The 17,593-nt window shown below is 39.7% G+C and overlaps 1 protein-coding gene across 5 annotated transcripts in view; it reads right to left on the reverse strand.

Annotated features, from left to right (window-relative positions):
• The window catches only part of CDHR3 (cadherin related family member 3), a 100,502-nt gene that overhangs the window by 55,792 nt on the left and 27,117 nt on the right, over nucleotides 1–17,593 (reverse strand). For all 5 annotated transcript variants that reach the window (XM_072653084.1, XM_072653088.1, XM_072653087.1 and 2 more), the window contains exons 5-8: nucleotides 8,264–8,358; nucleotides 7,694–7,798; nucleotides 4,390–4,538; nucleotides 1,705–1,894 (exon numbers count right to left, since the gene is read on the reverse strand). In XM_072653084.1, the coding sequence (XP_072509185.1) occupies nucleotides 1,705–1,894; nucleotides 4,390–4,538; nucleotides 7,694–7,798; nucleotides 8,264–8,358 (539 nt within the window). The remainder of the gene's footprint in view (nucleotides 1–1,704; nucleotides 1,895–4,389; nucleotides 4,539–7,693; nucleotides 7,799–8,263; nucleotides 8,359–17,593) is intronic.

Consider the following 17,593-nt stretch of genomic DNA (forward strand, 5'->3'; position numbering starts at 1 on the left):
TTTAGTTGTAAATATCATTTACATAGTACGTGAAAGGCTTATAAAGCACTTCTCATAAATTACTTCACTCAATCCTTACAACAGCCCTGTCAGGTAAGTGTTGTTAAAATCATCTCCATATTGCAGATGAGGAAACTATGACTTTTATGGTTACAGACCTAGGGAATGTTGGCAATAGGATTTGAACCCAGGTCATGTTGGACTCCCAGTCTAGCATTCTTTCAACTACACCATGCTGTATTACACTACCATTTCCCACCACCATGTCTGAAAAATAGAAAATGCAGATGTCCCAAAGAACAATGAGAAGACCCATACTGGGTATAAGTAGGCTTTAGCACATGACCTGCTATGACTTACCCACAAGAATATCGGTGAAAGACATTATCCTGAAATTACATGACCAGAAGTGGAACAAAGAATAACAGATGACAATCCAAAGGTTGGACTGGTACCCATGGGATGTGTAGAGACACCGAGAGAGGTTTCTAGTGCATTCAGTAGATCATCTTGGGAGTTTTTATGGAAGGGGATGAACTAAGGTCTCACAGGATAAGAATCCATGGATGGATCATGGTCTATACTACTGAATCAACATATTCTTAGTTATTAATCTTAAGTTGTCAGTCCAGATTCATATTCATATAATTTGTTCCTCAAATTATCACCATTCATGTAAAGATTCTCAGGATAATAATAATAATACTATATGATTAATTAACCCTAACTCTAGCACTACAAGGGATCTTGAAGGTTATGTAGTTTAATTCCCTCAGTAAGTCAAACAGCAAGAATTTATTAAATGCTTACTCTGTACTATATAGCACTGGAGATATGAAAAAAAGGCAAAACTTCACAAAGCTTAAGTGACTTGCCTAAGATCACAAAGGTAAGAAGTGGTAGAGTTGGGCTGTTAACTTTGATCCTGTGATTCTAGGTTCAGTGCCCATCATACTGACTCCACAACTTATCACTGGTATCCATAATCAAGGGAGAGGCAAATCACACAGAAGTTCTAACAGGTCTCTCTAAGACTTAGCACAAACAGTGAGAGGAGTATCATTGCTGTGATTAAAAAAAAGCAGGTGGGGTTGCCAACTCTTAAGGTAGAAAGATGAGAAATAGAAAAAAATAGGAGGGGAGAGGGAGGATGAGGGAAACAATATAAAAGGAGAAGCAAACAGGATAAAGAAAATAGCCAAAATCGCACTTCTTTAATACTTTGAAAGATCTGTGATTTAATCAGTGTGAGTACTCTCTATGCTAACCCTTCCCCATATACCTTAGATGTCTTTACAAATTTAGGGTCAAAAATAAATTCATAACCAGGGAACCAAACTTCTGTTGATGTGCCTCTTAGCTAGGCTGATCCTCAGATGACAACCATTTAGTTCATTGCTAGTTCTATTCTCCTTCCTTTCTTGATAGGACTTTCTAAAACTTGTAGTCCTCTACTGCATAGCCTTTGAAATCCCAGGGTCATCAGCAGGTTGTGACAAAGCAGAGGAGTAGAACTTTGATGGAGGTGAAAATACCACAGATGGCCTTTAGTTTTTTAAAGAGCCATTCCCTAATATCCTTAAAATCTTCTTTGCTTCCCTTAGAATTCACTGAAAGTGGGTTAAGTTTCAGAGAAACCAGAAGGCTAGGCTGGAGCCTCATTAGGGAAATTAAGTAAAACAAAAGAGGCAAAGACTTGAGTACCTGAAGGTAAAGGAATTGCATGCAGAAGGGTTGTCATTAATGTCTTCGATGATGAAGGTTATCTGAGTGCGGTTCTCCTGACCCCCTTTGGGTCTATCCTTCACAAGAACTTCCAGAAGGATGATGGGATTCTGTTTCAATTTACCAGCATCTCGATTTAGCCTACTGGCTATTTGAATGGTACCAGTCACTAAGAAAACAGGAGACAAAGGTAAGAACTTGACATCTTGAAAAGGAAGGAAGAATGGTTACATAGGTGCTTATCTAGAGCTTAAAAGCTCAGGAAAAATAGGAATAAGATGTCCTTATATGAGGATGATGTATGGTGGGATGGGATTGGATTTCATCAATTTTGGAACCTCATAGGACCATAGACTTAGAGCTAAAAGAACCTTTAGAGGTCCTTCATTTTATGGATAAGGAATTTGAGACCCAGAGTAGTTAAGTTTCCAAGCTCACAATAGAGAGCTAGCAGCAGTGAGTGGATTCAAACTAAAGTCTTTTGAATTCAAATATAATGCTTTTCCCACCATGTTATAAATATGGCTCCCATGTTCCTTGGGAGTCCAAATTAGCATTGTGGTAGTGTTCAATAATTTTCTTCATGACCCAATTTGAAGTTTTCTTAGCAAAGATGTTAGAATGGTTTGCCATTTCCTTCTCTAGTTCATTTTACAGATGAGCAACTGAGGCAAGCAGGGTTAAATGATTTACCCACAGTCACACAGCTAGCTAATAAGTGTCTAAAGCTGGATTTGAATTCAGGTCCTCCAGACTCCAGGACTGGCATTATATCCACTGTGTCACCTAGCTGTCCCTCTAAAATTAGTATTATAGAACATTAAAATCAGTTGTTACAGAAAACTGAGACTGTAATACAACTGGACTGGATTGGACAGGGCTGCTTGAATGTCTAATAAGTGTAGATATCTGGTATATCATGTTGTCAGTGAATAATTACAATCATACCTCACATGTATCTAGCACTCTTAAGATTTATCAAGGGTTTTACATACAGCTGGAGGCACCTAGGAGAGGCACTGGATGGAGTATCACCCCATTCCCCATTGTACCATGCTGCTTCCTCGACCAATGCAAACTGTCATCTCCCCTGCCACGTCTAGTCTTTGAGAGCTTCCTAGGACAATGAAAAGGTGAGTGACTTGCCTGGGGTCACATAGCCAGTATGTGACAGAGATAAATTGGAACCCAGGTCTTGTCTATATATCCACTACGCCAAATATAGTGGTATGGAGGAAGGGGCAGGAAAAGGATGAAGGGAGGGAAGTCTTGACTAAGTATGGCCAAAGGAGTTTTCTCTCTTATTCTAAGACTACTTGCTCCCAAAGAGGAAATTGATTAGAAAAAAAGAGCCCATTTGCCTATTGGTCAATGTGATCCTATGCCATACTATACTTTAGCAGTAATGTCCCCAGTTCTCTGACAAGTTTAAAGAATATGTTAAAATTTAATTGTACAACCCCTCCTAAGTAAGCTCTATAAATTTCCATCACACTAGGCAAAGGATTCCTCTATCCTATCCCTTAAAGAAAGGTAAACAAAGTGCACACAGCTCCAAAGGCTACCGGGCAAATGCCTTATTGTTCTATTAGGGCCTATAGAAGCCTATGGGCTTGTGCAAAGAAGCCATGTGAAAGAGAGTGTCCTTTTTTGCAACCCAGAAGCATTCTATTCAACTCTTTCCAGTAACATGACCAGGGTACATTCTTGTAATGGAGACAAAAGAACCCAATAAAGCATTGGATTTATGTTGCTCCTTTCAAAGAGACGAAAGTGCTATTTACATCAACTGACTCATCTCTAACAACACCCACGTTTGTCCAGGCATACTTCCCTTTAATATCTTTAGCCAGCTCCTCAGCAAAAGGTAAATTAACATTGTAGGGGGAAAAACAACAATAAGGGCAAACACTATAACAAAAATCCATATTGCAGGAGTCCATGAGTTCCCTAGCAACAGTGTTATAAATAGAGATGTTCCTGGGGAGTCCAAATTAGTATTATAGACTTTAAAATCAGTTGTTACAGAGAACTGTGGCTGTAATAGGGCTGGGTGGGACTGGATGGGGCTGCCCGAATATCCAAGAAGTGTAGCCAACTGGTAGGCCAGGGTTATCAGAGAACATCCATAATCCCATCTCACATTTATCTAGCACTCTAATGTTTGCTAGGGACTTCACATATAGCTGGAGGCACTTAGGTGAGGCAGTGGAAAGACTTGGAGTGAGGAAAATTTGGGTTCAAATCTGGGCTTAGTCACCTTTCAGCTTTGTGACCCAAGGTAATTAACTTTTATCTGCCTTAGTTTCCTCATCTGTAAAATGGAGATGATCATAGCACCTACTTCTCAAGGTTGTGATGAGGATACGAGATATTTGTAACATGCTTTACCAACTTTAAAGCACTGGTAAATGCTAGGCATACATGCAAACATATATACGTATATATATTCATATACACACGCATATAAAATTTGTTCCTCACAACAAATTTGTGAGGTAAGTGCTATTATTTTCCTATTTTACAGAAGAATTCAAAATGGCCCCTGTAGTAACATGCCCAGTGCCAGAAGACTGAAAAGTATAAAAAAGCCACCTCATTGACCAAATTGAAGGACGTATATGGCAGGCTCTGTATGTACATATGTACATGTGTATGTCTTACACTGGTTTATTATGAAATACTCATTGGGGGTGGTGAGCTGATAGAGGAGCCTGCCCATAGAGTCTCTGTCATCAGGATCCTCAGCTGTGATGTTGGCTACAATAGTCCCAGGGCTCAGCTCCTCTGGAATTCTATAAACCTTTATTGAGCTGAAACACAAATACAGCAGAGAAGCAAGTCAGTGATTGGATGCCGGGGGTGGGGGGAGGAAGGTATGTAGAGAGAAAATGAGGCAAGTATTCACACTCTCTCCTCTACCCAATCTCTGACTATGATGCTCTGGAATTTCATAGGGAATTCTTCTCAAGGTCAACCCAGAAGGGCTGTGGATGCTGCCGCAACCCTTGTAACAAGATAACTGCCTAGCTGCACCTGAGAAATTGAAATCCAGTTGTGGTGAAAAAAGTCCTACTTTTAACGTAATAAAGGGAGTGTATTTAAAAACAACAATGACTACAATCCTGCAAAATAGAATGTTTTGGTAATACAAATCATCACCCCTGGTTTATCAGGATTATAAATACGAATTCTTGTGAAGTATAAACACACTTCAGAATTCTATGTAGTACTTTGGTTCTATTGCATTCAAAGCTTTTGGGGGTTTTAAAATTTCTTTTATTCTGACATTAAACCCCAAAGAGGGAGAATGGGAATGTGTGTCTATGTGTATGTGTGTGTGTACATAAATAGATAGAGAAAGAGCGACAAAGAAAAAACAGAGGACTGTGCATGGACCTCAGATCTCTACTTTGTACAGCTCTGTTATATACCATAGGTGGCCTAATGCATAACATGCTGGACTTGCAGTAAGGAAGAAGAAAGTTCAAATCCTGCCTCATATTCTAGTTAACTGTATGGCCCTGGGCCAATAATTTCATTTATTTGTGTCTCAGTTTCTTCATGTGTAAAATGGAGGTAACAACAACACCTACTTCACAAGGTTGTTGTGAGCATCAGATGAGATAATTAAACTCCTAGAAATTAATGAGTTCAATAAGAAATGTCATTCCAATGGGAGAGACAATAAATAAAGGGGAATATGAACCAAGAGAATGAGGCGTGATCCAGGAAGTCACAAAAATGGTGAGTAGAACTAGAGAGTGGTCCACCAGGAGCACATCTTTTCCAGAAACAATGGTGGTGGCTCAGCTCTAAAGAGCAAGTGATGGAAAGATGGGGCTGATAGACTCAACAAGGCAGAAAATAGCTGGGGTAAAGAGAAAGATTCATGAGAGCTGAGTGGTTTAGCTCTTCCCTGGTAGGGCCTCTGGAGGGGAGGGTAAGAGGAGAAACAAGATGAGTAGAGTTCAGAGACCTGGGTTCAAGTCCTGCCTCTCACACCTGGCTGTGTGACCTTGGGCAAGTCACTTCTCAGTGCCCTATTAGCAATTTGATATCAGATATAATAAAGACTTTTATATAATAAGTCTTTAATAAATATTTATTGGAATTCAATTAGATAATGCACTACTTTATAAAATAAACAACAGAAACTCCCTAAAGAATTTCTACTTTTTAGGACCTGATAGACCCATGCAGCTGTTTACAAACATGTTTGCTCTTTGCGTGGGCAGAGCATCTGGGCAACTGACAGCCTCACCATTTTCCATCTGGATGATTAGGTGTCATCTAAAGAAAACCTCTGCTAGTTTCTTTTCCTAAAAGCAGAGCAATGAAAAAGGTTTCTGACAGATCTCAAAGGTGAGAAAACACCCAGCCAGGGTGCTGCTATCTGTGAACTGTACTGTGAGTCAATCACTTGACTTAGGGAAGATTTAGTATGAGCCAAGAACCTTTACAAATTCTGTCTCCTATGAACTCTGAAAACCAACTCACTTTTCCCTTAGAGATCCTGTTAACCTGATTTTCCACCTCCCTGATTAGAGTAGTGCAGCAGAATGCACTCAGCTCAAGTCACACTTCACCTTTCGCTAAAGGGTTGCTTGTGCGTCAGCAGTGATGTACGGTGACAGTTCCTGACCCCACATCCAGCCTTTGATGTCACAACCTATTTATAAATAGACCGTGCTGTGTGCTTGGGGATGTGAGATGTCAGCTAAAATCCCTATCCCTATCTGTCTAGCTTTCATCCGGGAATCAGTGCTGATGTGTTGTTGGCTCCTTCTGGGAGGCACAAAATGGGAGTTTGCCTGATTTTGTCTAAGCTTAGACCAGGCAAATTTTTCACCATCCAGGCTCCCAGGAGTTTCATATTTAAGTTATATAAGCTAAGGTGCAGGACTGATGTGTCAAGAACATTAAAGTGGAGGTCACAGGAGAGCTTGAAAGGATTATCCAGTCTAATACTCTCATTTTTACAGCTGAGGGAGGTTAAGTGACTTGCCCAAAAATGATCTTATAAGTATCATCCTCATTTTACAGATGAGGAAACAGGGTAAGCAAAGTTAAGTGACTTTGTTCATAATCACAGAACCATTGTGTCAGAGATGGGGTCAATAGGTGGAAGGTCCTCCAGACCAACTCCTCATTTGACCCAAGAGCAAGTTGAAAGCCAACTTGCTCAAGGTTGCTCAAGATAGTAAGAGTGAGAGGCAGGAACTGTACTCTGGTCCTGACTCCAAAGCTCATTCTCTGTCATGCCACAATGTCTCTCAATTTCCTGCTTCTAAGTCCAGCACTTTGTCCACTTAGACTAGGCTGGCTTTCATCTTACATTGGCTTTATATATGTCTGTAAATGTAGTTAAACTGAGCAACTGTTTTTCACATTTTCCTAGTAACTAACAGGTCTCTTGCATGTGTTTTTGGGGACCAAAGACACAGGCAATAAAAGATACTCTGTCTCTATAGCCAAATAACAAAAGTATACTAGGGTAGGACTTCAAAGGTGGAATATGAAAGATCAGAGCATGTAATGGTGACTTTGCCTGCTGGGTTGAGCCATCAAATAAAATTATATCCTTTCCCTCTTATCCAAAAATAGATACCAGGCCTTCTTCACCACAGGGAACCATCCCAACATCTATTTTCCTCAAAAGGCAGGGAAATGAGAAATATAAAAGTCTGGAGTCAGAACGAATTGATGAGAGAGACAGACAGATTTAGAAAAACAGAAACAGAGAGGCCAAGACAGATACACAGAAAGAGACAGAGTCTAAGAGAGACACACAGAGAGAAACAGAGACAGAGAAACTGAAAAATCATCCATTGCTTTCTTGTCTTTCCCTTAGGATAAAGAAAACGCAGGTCAGTAAGCACAAAAGCTCTTGGAAACTGTATTCCTCCACTTTCCCACCTCAGTGAGGGATCTCTTGCAAAGAACCAGAATAGGAGGGTGGGCTTACCTGGTAAAATAAGGACTTTCATCGTTAACATTTATGATATTTACTAGGAATGTTCTCTTGGCTTTAAGCTTCCCACTGTCCTCTACTTCCACATCAATCACGTAACTATTAGGGAAAAATAAACTCAAGTTAGGATTTCATATTTTAAATAATTGTGAAAAATGGGGTGAGAGGGAATGGTGAAGCGCTGCTTTTCCTCATAACAGCAAAAGAGCACCAAAGGTAAAAAAGAAAGCTAAGATGGCGGCATAGTTCATATGATAATAAATGTAGAATTGGAAAGGACCCTAGTAGTCATCTAGTCCAAAGCCCTCATTTTACAGATGAGGAAATAGTCCTGGTGAGATGAAGAGATCTGCCCAAGGTCCCACCAATAGAAAATGGCAATGAGACATTCAAACTCAGATCCTAGAACTATAGATTCAGTGCTTTTGGATAAGATTAGAACAAGAAAAACCAGAGGAAGGGACAGGCAGGAGAAGAAATTACCCATTTAATAATTGTTCCTTCTTGAGTTCCTGCCTATCCCCACTAATGCATCCAAAAGAAAGGGCATTGGCCAGTCCCTACCTCTTGTGTCCTGCTTCAAAATCAAATGTTGTTGTGGAGAAAAGGATGCCATTTGTAGAGACACTGAAGTACTTCAAGGGAGAGGTCAAGGAAAACTAAAAAAAAAAAATGACTATGAGTGAGAGTCAATATCTCTTTTTACCAAAGACATATTTGTCTGGTCCCTGTAAACTAGTACCTGAACAAATAGTTTTGGTCAATAGAATACGCTTGGTTTTTCTGGAATGATCTTCCAAAATAGCAATTCTCAGACTTTATAGTTTCTTGGCTAGGAGCTATCAGGACGTGCCAAATGCATTGAGGTGCTGCCCTGGGAAGGAAGCCATTGGCTCTTGTCACAGGTTGACTATAAAAGGTGTCCAGTCTAAGAGAGACCTTGCTTCAATTGAAAGTCCCCTTGTTACTGGCACATTGTGACTACTTCTGTTTTCCTAAATACATACCTGGCTTTGACCCCCATTTACTGCCTTGGCTTCATCCATGGTTTCTGTGTGCTTCCTGGCTCTGATTCATCTACTTTGGCCCCCATGAGGCCTAGCTTGTCACTCTATCTCAGGGACAGCCCAGCAGGAGAGGGATGCCCTGGCTGGTGAGCCAGTACACAAGGGACCAATCCAAAAAAAATACAAAGCCCCACCATCTGTCACTGTTGAATAAAATTCACCCATTGCTCCAGATAGTGCCTTAGTATGCGGATCAGATAATCTGATTCTGGCTATAGTCACTATTCATTATCCAGGGATTTCTAGTGCAGTTACTGGACTACTCAACTCAGTGCCCAGTGGGAAAGAGAGAGAATGCACAGAAAATAGAGTGAAAAATTCCTTTGAGGTCAGTTTAAAGTTCTTAAGCTTTGTTTTTGGCAGAAACACTTCATAATACCAAAAAGAATAATTCCAGTATATAGGACTAGACAGATGAAAGATCCTTGGTTATAGAACTGGGAGGGACCTTGGAATTCAATTAGTCAAAGAGTTCTTAACACAAGGTCCATGAACTTGTTTTTTTATTTTTTAAAAAATACTTTTATAACTGTATTTCAACATAATTGGTTTCCTTTGTTAACCTATGCATTTTATTCCATGCATTTAAAAAATTATTATGAGAAGAGGACCATAGACTTTAGTCAGTGGATGCCAAAGGGATCCATAACACACACACAAAATGGTTAAGAATACCTGAAGTAGTCCAAACCCTTTATTTGATAGGTAAGAAAGTTGAGACCCCAAAAAGTTATCTACCTGTGGTAATACAGATAATAAATACCAGTTCTGGGATGTGGACTTTAGTCCTCTAACCATTAAAAAAAACTATACCATGTCCCCTGCTTACTTCTCTGTGTGAAATTGCCTTGAGGGTTCCTTCCATACATAATTTTTCCATACATTCTCTACCCCTTGTTTCATCTAATACAATCTAAGCACAATTGAGAAGCAAATAATGACAACAAAGCAGTCTGGATGAAATCTACCCTCTTACTTAAACCCTAGGCCCTGGAGAAAAATTTCTCAAAGCCCTTGGCCATCAGACATCAGGATCTTCTGCACAGTTTCTTGGATTAGAGAGGAAACTCCAGTGGAGTAAATGAAAAACAATGGGCAATGTTTCGGTCAGTAGACAAAAGACTTGGATTTGAGTCCCAGGTCTGCCACTCATTCGACTTCAGGGGATCAGTCAATCAAGAAGTGTTTATTAAGCACTTACTAAATGCCAGACATTTGGTACTAAGCCCTGGGGATATGAGGGTGAAAATGAAATAACTCACAGCCACCAATCTCATTTCTTCATTTGTAAAATGGGGTAATAATCCTTGTCCTCCTTAAATCAATAAACAAGACTTTATTAAGCAAGAATTCTGTGCCAGGCATTGTACTAGATGCTGGAGGATATAGAGATAAAAGTGATAGTCCCTTCTCCGCAGAAACTTAAATTTTAACAATGGAAAGCAACATGTACTCACATTTACACACACACACACATATACACACACAAAGTACGCAAGTTCATTTTGGAAATAGGCACTAGCAACTGGGTGGATCAGGAAAGGCTTTGGGTAGGATGTGGTATTTAAGATGCACTCTGAAGGTAACTCAGGATTTCTATGAGGTGGTGATGAGAAGGATTTGTATACCAGGTATAAGGCAGGGTCAGAGTAAAAGCCTGGAGATGGGATATGTGTTGTCATATGTGAAGAACAGCGAGATGACCAGTTTAGCTAGACTAAAGAGTGCATGAAGGAGATTAATGTGCAATAAAGCTAGAAGGTGAAGTTGGAGTCATGTCGTAAAGGACTTGAAATGACAAACAAAAGTGTTCATATTTGATACAAGTTGATTGGAAACCACTGGCATTTGCTAATCAGGGCAATGGCATGGTCAGACCTATGATTTAATAATACCACTTCAGTAGCTGTGTGGAGGATGAATTGGAGAGGGGAGACTGGATGCAGAGGCCAATTAGCATGTTATTGTAATAGACTAGGCAGAAGGTGATGACAGCCTGATCTAGAATGGTTATGGTATGAGTGCAAGAAAGAGGAACAGATTTGAGAGATTCTATCCACTAAAGGTAGAACTGACAGCTTTGGCAACTGATTGGGTATGCCCAGTGAGAGTGAAGAATCCAGGATAGTTCTGAAGCTGCAAATCTGGATAAGTGGAAGGATGGCAGTGTACAGTACAGAAATAGAGAAGTTCAGAAAAGTGATCACTGAGTTCCATTTTGGATATTTTGAGATGGAAATGCCTAAAAGAATTCAGTTCAAAATAGCCAATAAATAGTAGGGCTAGACTAGGAAGGAGATTAGGATATATAGATCTAGGAGTCATCTTCATAGAAATGATAGTTAAACACATGGAAACTGATTAGGGCACCAAGAAACACTATGGAGATAGAATACAGACTATACATTTCTTCTCTTCTACACACACACACACACGCACACACATACACACACACATACCTATGTTAGAATAGCTTTTGTATTTAAGACCTCAAAGTTCCTTTTTGGGAAAAAGAAAAAAATTATTTGTAGATAAATTTTACATGTGTATGTATGTATATACAATATATGTATGAATATGTGTATATGTGGGTATATATATGCATATATATTTGTTCCTAGTGATATTTTATTAGCCTAGGAAATTTTCTTCAATCTCACCACTAATGAATTCCCCTTGACAATAAATTTTGCAAGAACATACAGTGATGGCCTAGAGGAAGAGAGCTAAGGGTGCTGATTTTTTTTTCAGACCTGTAACTAGGCTGGGCTAAATGGGGTTTTGCCCCAGGGCACCAAAATTTAGAGGTTTCTGACAGCACTTAGACTTCAGCAGCAGGTGGAAATAGCTGAGTTTAGCATGAAGTTAGCAAGAATAATTACTTAAAATATGAAGCTACCAGGAGCTTCCACCTCCTGGCTGCCACATCCATGGTGAGTTTTCTCCAACCAGTTTCAGTATGTCCTGGAGTTTCTACTATCTTTTTCACCCTGACCCCTCCTCCACACCCACATCTGATTTTATCTTAAAAAATTGACTTGGGGGATGTATGATGTGTTGCTTGCCCTGGTTTCTATCATGAAGCTTGCCCTAAATGAAAAATGCTAGTTAAGGATCTTTTTTGTTATTTTTTTTATTGTCTGCTTTCCCCACATCTCAATTTATTTTAGGGTCAGGCTTATTTCTTTCATCCTTGAATCTATTTGCCATGTCAATGGAAATGGTCCTTTTGTACTAAGACAAAAAGAGAAGTAGCTAGACTAAAAATATTGTGCAACGTGGACATTTGCCAATACATCTGTACTGCTTTCTGAACATTCTGGCATTCTCCATTTTTAAAGGATTGTTTAACCAAAGCAGCTCCCCTGATATTCATTCTTCGAAAACAGAAATTAAATAGAATGGAAAGCAATCCCAGCCCCTCTCTTTGCCTGATACATTAACTGCAGTTGCTGAGAAAGTCGCTGAGTAATCAGATCAATTCCGTTAACAAATTCTTGTCAAATGGCCTCTCCAGTTTCCCTGCTGGGAATATTACTTTACCAGCCACCCAATGTTTCTACATTTGCAGTTCTTTATTATAACTGTGGTTTGCTCAGCCACTCAAAGGCTGCAGTTTGGGAGACTGAGTTAGCATTTCCTGCCCTGATCACCCTTTATTGGATAGTTGGTCTCAGAGGGGAGTTAAAATAAAGTCATGTCCCAGTTTCCTGAAATGTCAGTATCCCCAGAGGAGTCAGGCTCTCTCTGTCTTGAAATCTGGGCCCAGAACAGCAAACAGCTCCTTCTTAGTATTCCAACTTCATGTTTCCATTTTAAAATAGGATGCCCCAATCCCTTGTTTTTTAGTTCTCACTTTAATCAGAACACTGCTTTTGTTTAAAGCTGTTTTCTCTTCTCCAAAACGGGATTGTAAAACTTTGGAAATGTTGGAAACCAAAGGGGAATCTTGTGGGCAGGGCAGAACGCCATCTTAGAGTTTGTAAGAGAGAAGATAGAAATTCTGGACATATTTTTCAAGTTTCAGAGATTTGGAGAGAGTAAATTTCAAAGATTTCAGTGATAATATTAGGATCCCAAGGTCTGAGATGCTACAAGAAAGTCAACCCAAGAAGAAGAGGAGACTCTGGAAAAGAAAATTCTGATGATTTCATTACAAATGACCAAAAACAACTTGTCTAAAAAAGACCAATATGCTTTCATTGAGAGATCAGCAGCAGCTCAGATTTTCAAAGGACATGTACGTATTATAGTAACCTTTTTAAGTGTCATAAACAAAATGGGAAGGGGGCTGAGAAAGGAAACAAGCATTTATTAAGTGCCTACTATGTGCCAAGTGCTTTATGAATCTCTCATGTAGGCATTACTACAATCCTGAGAGGCAGATACTATAATCACCCCTAATTTATAGAAGAGGAAACTAAGACAGAGGTTGAGTGTCTTTGTCCTACAGACAGAGGCCACATTTGAATTCAAATCTTTTTGATTCCAGGCTCATCTCTCAATATACTGCTCTATCTAGCTACCTTGGGCAAGAGGCTAGCAGGGGTGGGGAAACTGGAACCTAGAGGCCACATGTGACCTTCTAGGTCCTTGGGTGCAGCCTTTTGACTAAGTCCAAATTTTACAGAACAAATCCTTTTATTAAGGGGATTAGTTCTGTGAAGCTTGGATTCAATCAAAGGGCTGCATTTGAGGACCCAGAGGGTCACATGTGGCCTGGAGGCCACAGGTTCCCCACCCCTGGTTAGGGCAATGGTTTGCTCATGTTCCAGGATGGGCCTCTATAATATTCAAAAATGACTTGGGGGATACAGGAAGAGAAGGTCAGAGGGAGAGAGAAGATAGCAGTAAGGTTGCTGGAGGGAAGGAGGGAAAAGTGAAGGAAGAGAAAGAAGGGAAGGGAGAGAGGAGCAAAGAGGGGAAAGAATAAAAAAGAAGAATGAAGGAAGAGAAGAATGGAGGGATGGAAGAAAAAGGGAATGAAAAAGGAAGGGAAAGAAAGAGAAAAGGAGGAAGGAAAGAGAAGGGAAGGGAAAGAAGGAAGAGAGAGGGAGGAATAGAGGGAGGAAAGAGGAGAAGGAATGGGGGAAAGGAAGGAAGGGATGATAGAAGGAAAGAAGAAAGAAGGGGAGAAAGAAAGAGAGAAAGAAACAAAGAAAAAAGAGGAAGGGTGAAAGAAAATTAAAGTAATTTTTTAAATTACACCGACTAGATTAACAGGAAGGCCAGAAGAAAATACCAACAAGTAAGAAATCTTTGAAAGTTATACATTGAATATGTTGTCCCTGTAGAGAAAAGCCAGCTGTCCATAGTGGAGATCCACGGTTCATGTGCAGTACTCTTTCCCTGCCCTGCTTTGCGTATAGCAGTGCTCATTCTGTTTGGTGTTTATTGAATTCAGAATAGAAAAAATACTTTTTTTTTTTTTTAAGAAAGAACCTTGCTAGCTTTAGCAATTAATCTCATTTGTCACAAGCATTTTAATTCAAGAAAGAGAAGAGGAGACAGGATGGGGTCTTGAAGGAACAAAAGAAGGATTCAATGGACACCATCTCCCAGGAGGCCATGGCAAGGTCAAAGTAGCAAGGCATAGCTCAAGGTAACAGAAGACATGATAACAACTTGCCCTAATTTTCAAAAGGGAAGAGAATGCAGCTTCAAACTATGGGCTAATGAGATTAATTTTAATTCTGGGCAAGCAAAAAAACCCCAACAAAACTCCAACTAGAATATATTATATTAAAGGGATAATTAATGAACATGGATTGCAGGATAATAGATTTAGAGCTGGAAGAGATCTCAAGGACCAATGAGTCCAATTCTAATTTTATAAATGATTTAGAAAAAGAAGTGGTGACCAGAAGTATCAGTATGGCTTCCCTAAGAACAGGTTAGGCTAGAAGACCTTTATTTCCTCTTTTGATAAAGTTACGAAACTGATAGATCAGTCAGAATTTGAATGCTGATCTTTTGATTCTAAATATATTGTTCTTTTTTGCCTTACCCCAGCAACTTCCTTGGGAGCTACTAGGGAGACTTGGAACTGAGTACTGGGAAAATAGTTTAAGATGATGTAATTTAAGAGTTAATTAAAATCATTTCATGCTCAAAGTGACAGAAAAGTACTACTGAAGTATTTAACACCACTACTCTAACTTGTAGCTACCTATAAATTAAAATAGACAGAGCCTGCCACAAATAGTGATAATCACTGGGAGAAACTTGGGAAATATTTGAAAACAGTTTAAGTTAGTAACAAGGTATACCTTTTGTACTTAGAAATTAGGATGACCATCTAGAGAAACTCCAAGCTAGGATTCTTTCTTTATAGCGATAGACTTGAAAACAGTTTAAGCTAGTGAAAACAAGGTCTGCCTTTTGTACTTAGAAACTGGTGGTTATCATCTAGAGAAACTCCTTGCTGGAATTCTTTCTTTTTTGAAATAGATTTTAAAAGTTTACAAGATATAGCATTTGTACTTGGAAATTATTTTTCTTTTAAGATGTAGCATTTGTACTTGGAAATTATTTTTCTTTTAATACTTTCTTAAAATGGCATAAGTTGCAAATCATAAGTAGAAAGCAGTGAACACAATAACATAATAGCAGTATGTGCTATTATCTAAATCAACAATGACATCGTCATTGAAAAAAATTATTTGAGTTAGTATATTAAGTGGAATAGCCAGAGTTTTCTCAATTATCTTTGCCTGACTACTGTTGATTAGTTATCCCATTGAGGTACCACTAATCAATCTCCCAGTGGCAGCTACTTTAAGTGAAGGTAGAGTACCTAAGAGGATTTTTTTAATTTCTAGAAAATACCCTATATATTCAACCCCATATAAAACATAGCAGTCAGCTGGCCACTTATTCACGCTGATGGGTAAGAGTAGTGGTATAGATAAACCAAAATATGGCCAATTAGAAATCTTTTATCTAGGGGCATACAATTAGTTCTGTAGCATTTACATGGGTATTACTTTAGGTTAATAAGATTGGTTTGTATCCCCTGAGAGGCATAGCCTGGATGCTGAATAGGGGTTGGGAGGAGAAGAAGGGAATGAGGGAGGATTAAAAATATATTGGAGATTTGGACTTCCTGGAGCCAAGAGGGCTAAGTAGGCAATAAATTGCTGTAACTCTCCCATCTTCACCTCCAAACAACCATAAACAGCACCCTAAAACAAATGTGGAACAGTAGAACCAGCAAAAAGACAGCAAACAATCTTTTAATCTAAGAAACTTGGGAGATTGGCAAGAAAGATCTGTCTCACTTGGGTAAAAGGATAGCACATTCCAGGACAGGAAGCATCCCAGCAAGCTAAGAGCAAGCCCTACCTCAGCAAACCAGCAAGAAATCCTGAGCTCCAATGTGATGGAACAGGCAAACACCAACACCAGGATCCCACACGGGCCTCAGCATAGCCAGGGACTAGGCAGACTTCAACTTCAAGAATCATCAAGTACTTCAATGCAGCCCTGGGCAACAGGCAACCTCCAGCAGAAGTCCATGTGCTCCAGCATAGCCCTTGGCAAACAGGCAGCTGCCAGTGTCCAGACAGTCACTTGCTTCAGTGTAGCCCAGGGGAAACAAAGAAACACTCCACCAGCCACAGCACATTCCAGACACCAGCAGTAGGACCCCAGTTCAGCACCAGGTAAGCTGCCAAACCCCTATGGCATCCAGTAGCACCAGCTATCCCCCAGCCCAACCCCTCAGAGCAGCACCAGACTTGAGGGTCCCCCATGGGCCTCAGGGCAATATCAGTATAGCATTATGTAAACAGCAGAACCTGTAGCTCCTGGCACAAAAAACCTGAGACAGTCCCCTTTCCACTCTGGGAGCAAAGTACAGATTTGAAAGAAAGGAAAAAGGCCAAAACAACTGAGCAAAAAACAACAACAAAAAGAACCTGACCAGAGAAGGTTATTTTAATAGTAACAAGGAAGATGAAGACACAAACTCAGAAGAGGACAATGATGTCAACACACCAATGGGCAAAACCCTAAAGAAAAAGAGGAAGTGGTCTCAATACTGATAGTACTCATGGAAGAGCTCCAAAAGGATCTAAAAATCATATATGGGAGGTAGAAGAAAAACTGGGGAAAGAAATGAAAGTGATGCAAGAGAATTATAAAAAAAGAGCCAACCGCTTGGAAAAAGAAAACACCTGCTTAGAAAGTGGAATTGGCTAAATGGGAAAGGAGATACAAAAATTCATTGAAGAAAACAACTCCCTGAAAAGTACAATTGGCCAAAAAGGGAAGTATAAAAACCAGCTGAGGAAAACAACTCTATAGAAGTTGGAACTGGGCAAGTAGAAGCTTTGCTGTCATTGCTGTGTTCGTCCTTTGTTTTTGAAGAGGACCATGACATCAGAGAAATGATGACATGACTTGCACTTCACTTGGTTTTTTGAGTGGGGTGGGGGGAGCCATGCAGGTCACTAGCCTCATTTCTCCTCCAGAGCCATCTGAATCCAGGGACCAGATATTCATCAGGATGACAGGAGACGGTCCACCATACAAAATCAAAAGAATGAAAAAAAAAGAAGAAAATGTAAAATACCTCATTGGAAAAACAACTGACTGGAAAATAGATCCAGGAGAGACAATGTCAGAATCATTAGGCTACATGAAAGGCATCTGAAAAAATCTACCAATCACTTCAGGAAAGAGATCCCAAAATAAAAACTATAAGGAACATTATACCCAAATTACAGAACTATCAGGTCAAGGAAAAAATGGTGGCCAGAAAGAAACAATTCAAATATTGGGAGAGCCACAATCAAGATTACATAGGACTTAGCAGCTTCAGCAT

This window comes from Notamacropus eugenii, chromosome 3 (genome assembly GCF_028372415.1).
Source record: "Notamacropus eugenii isolate mMacEug1 chromosome 3, mMacEug1.pri_v2, whole genome shotgun sequence".
Lineage (NCBI taxonomy): Eukaryota > Metazoa > Chordata > Mammalia > Diprotodontia > Macropodidae > Notamacropus > Notamacropus eugenii.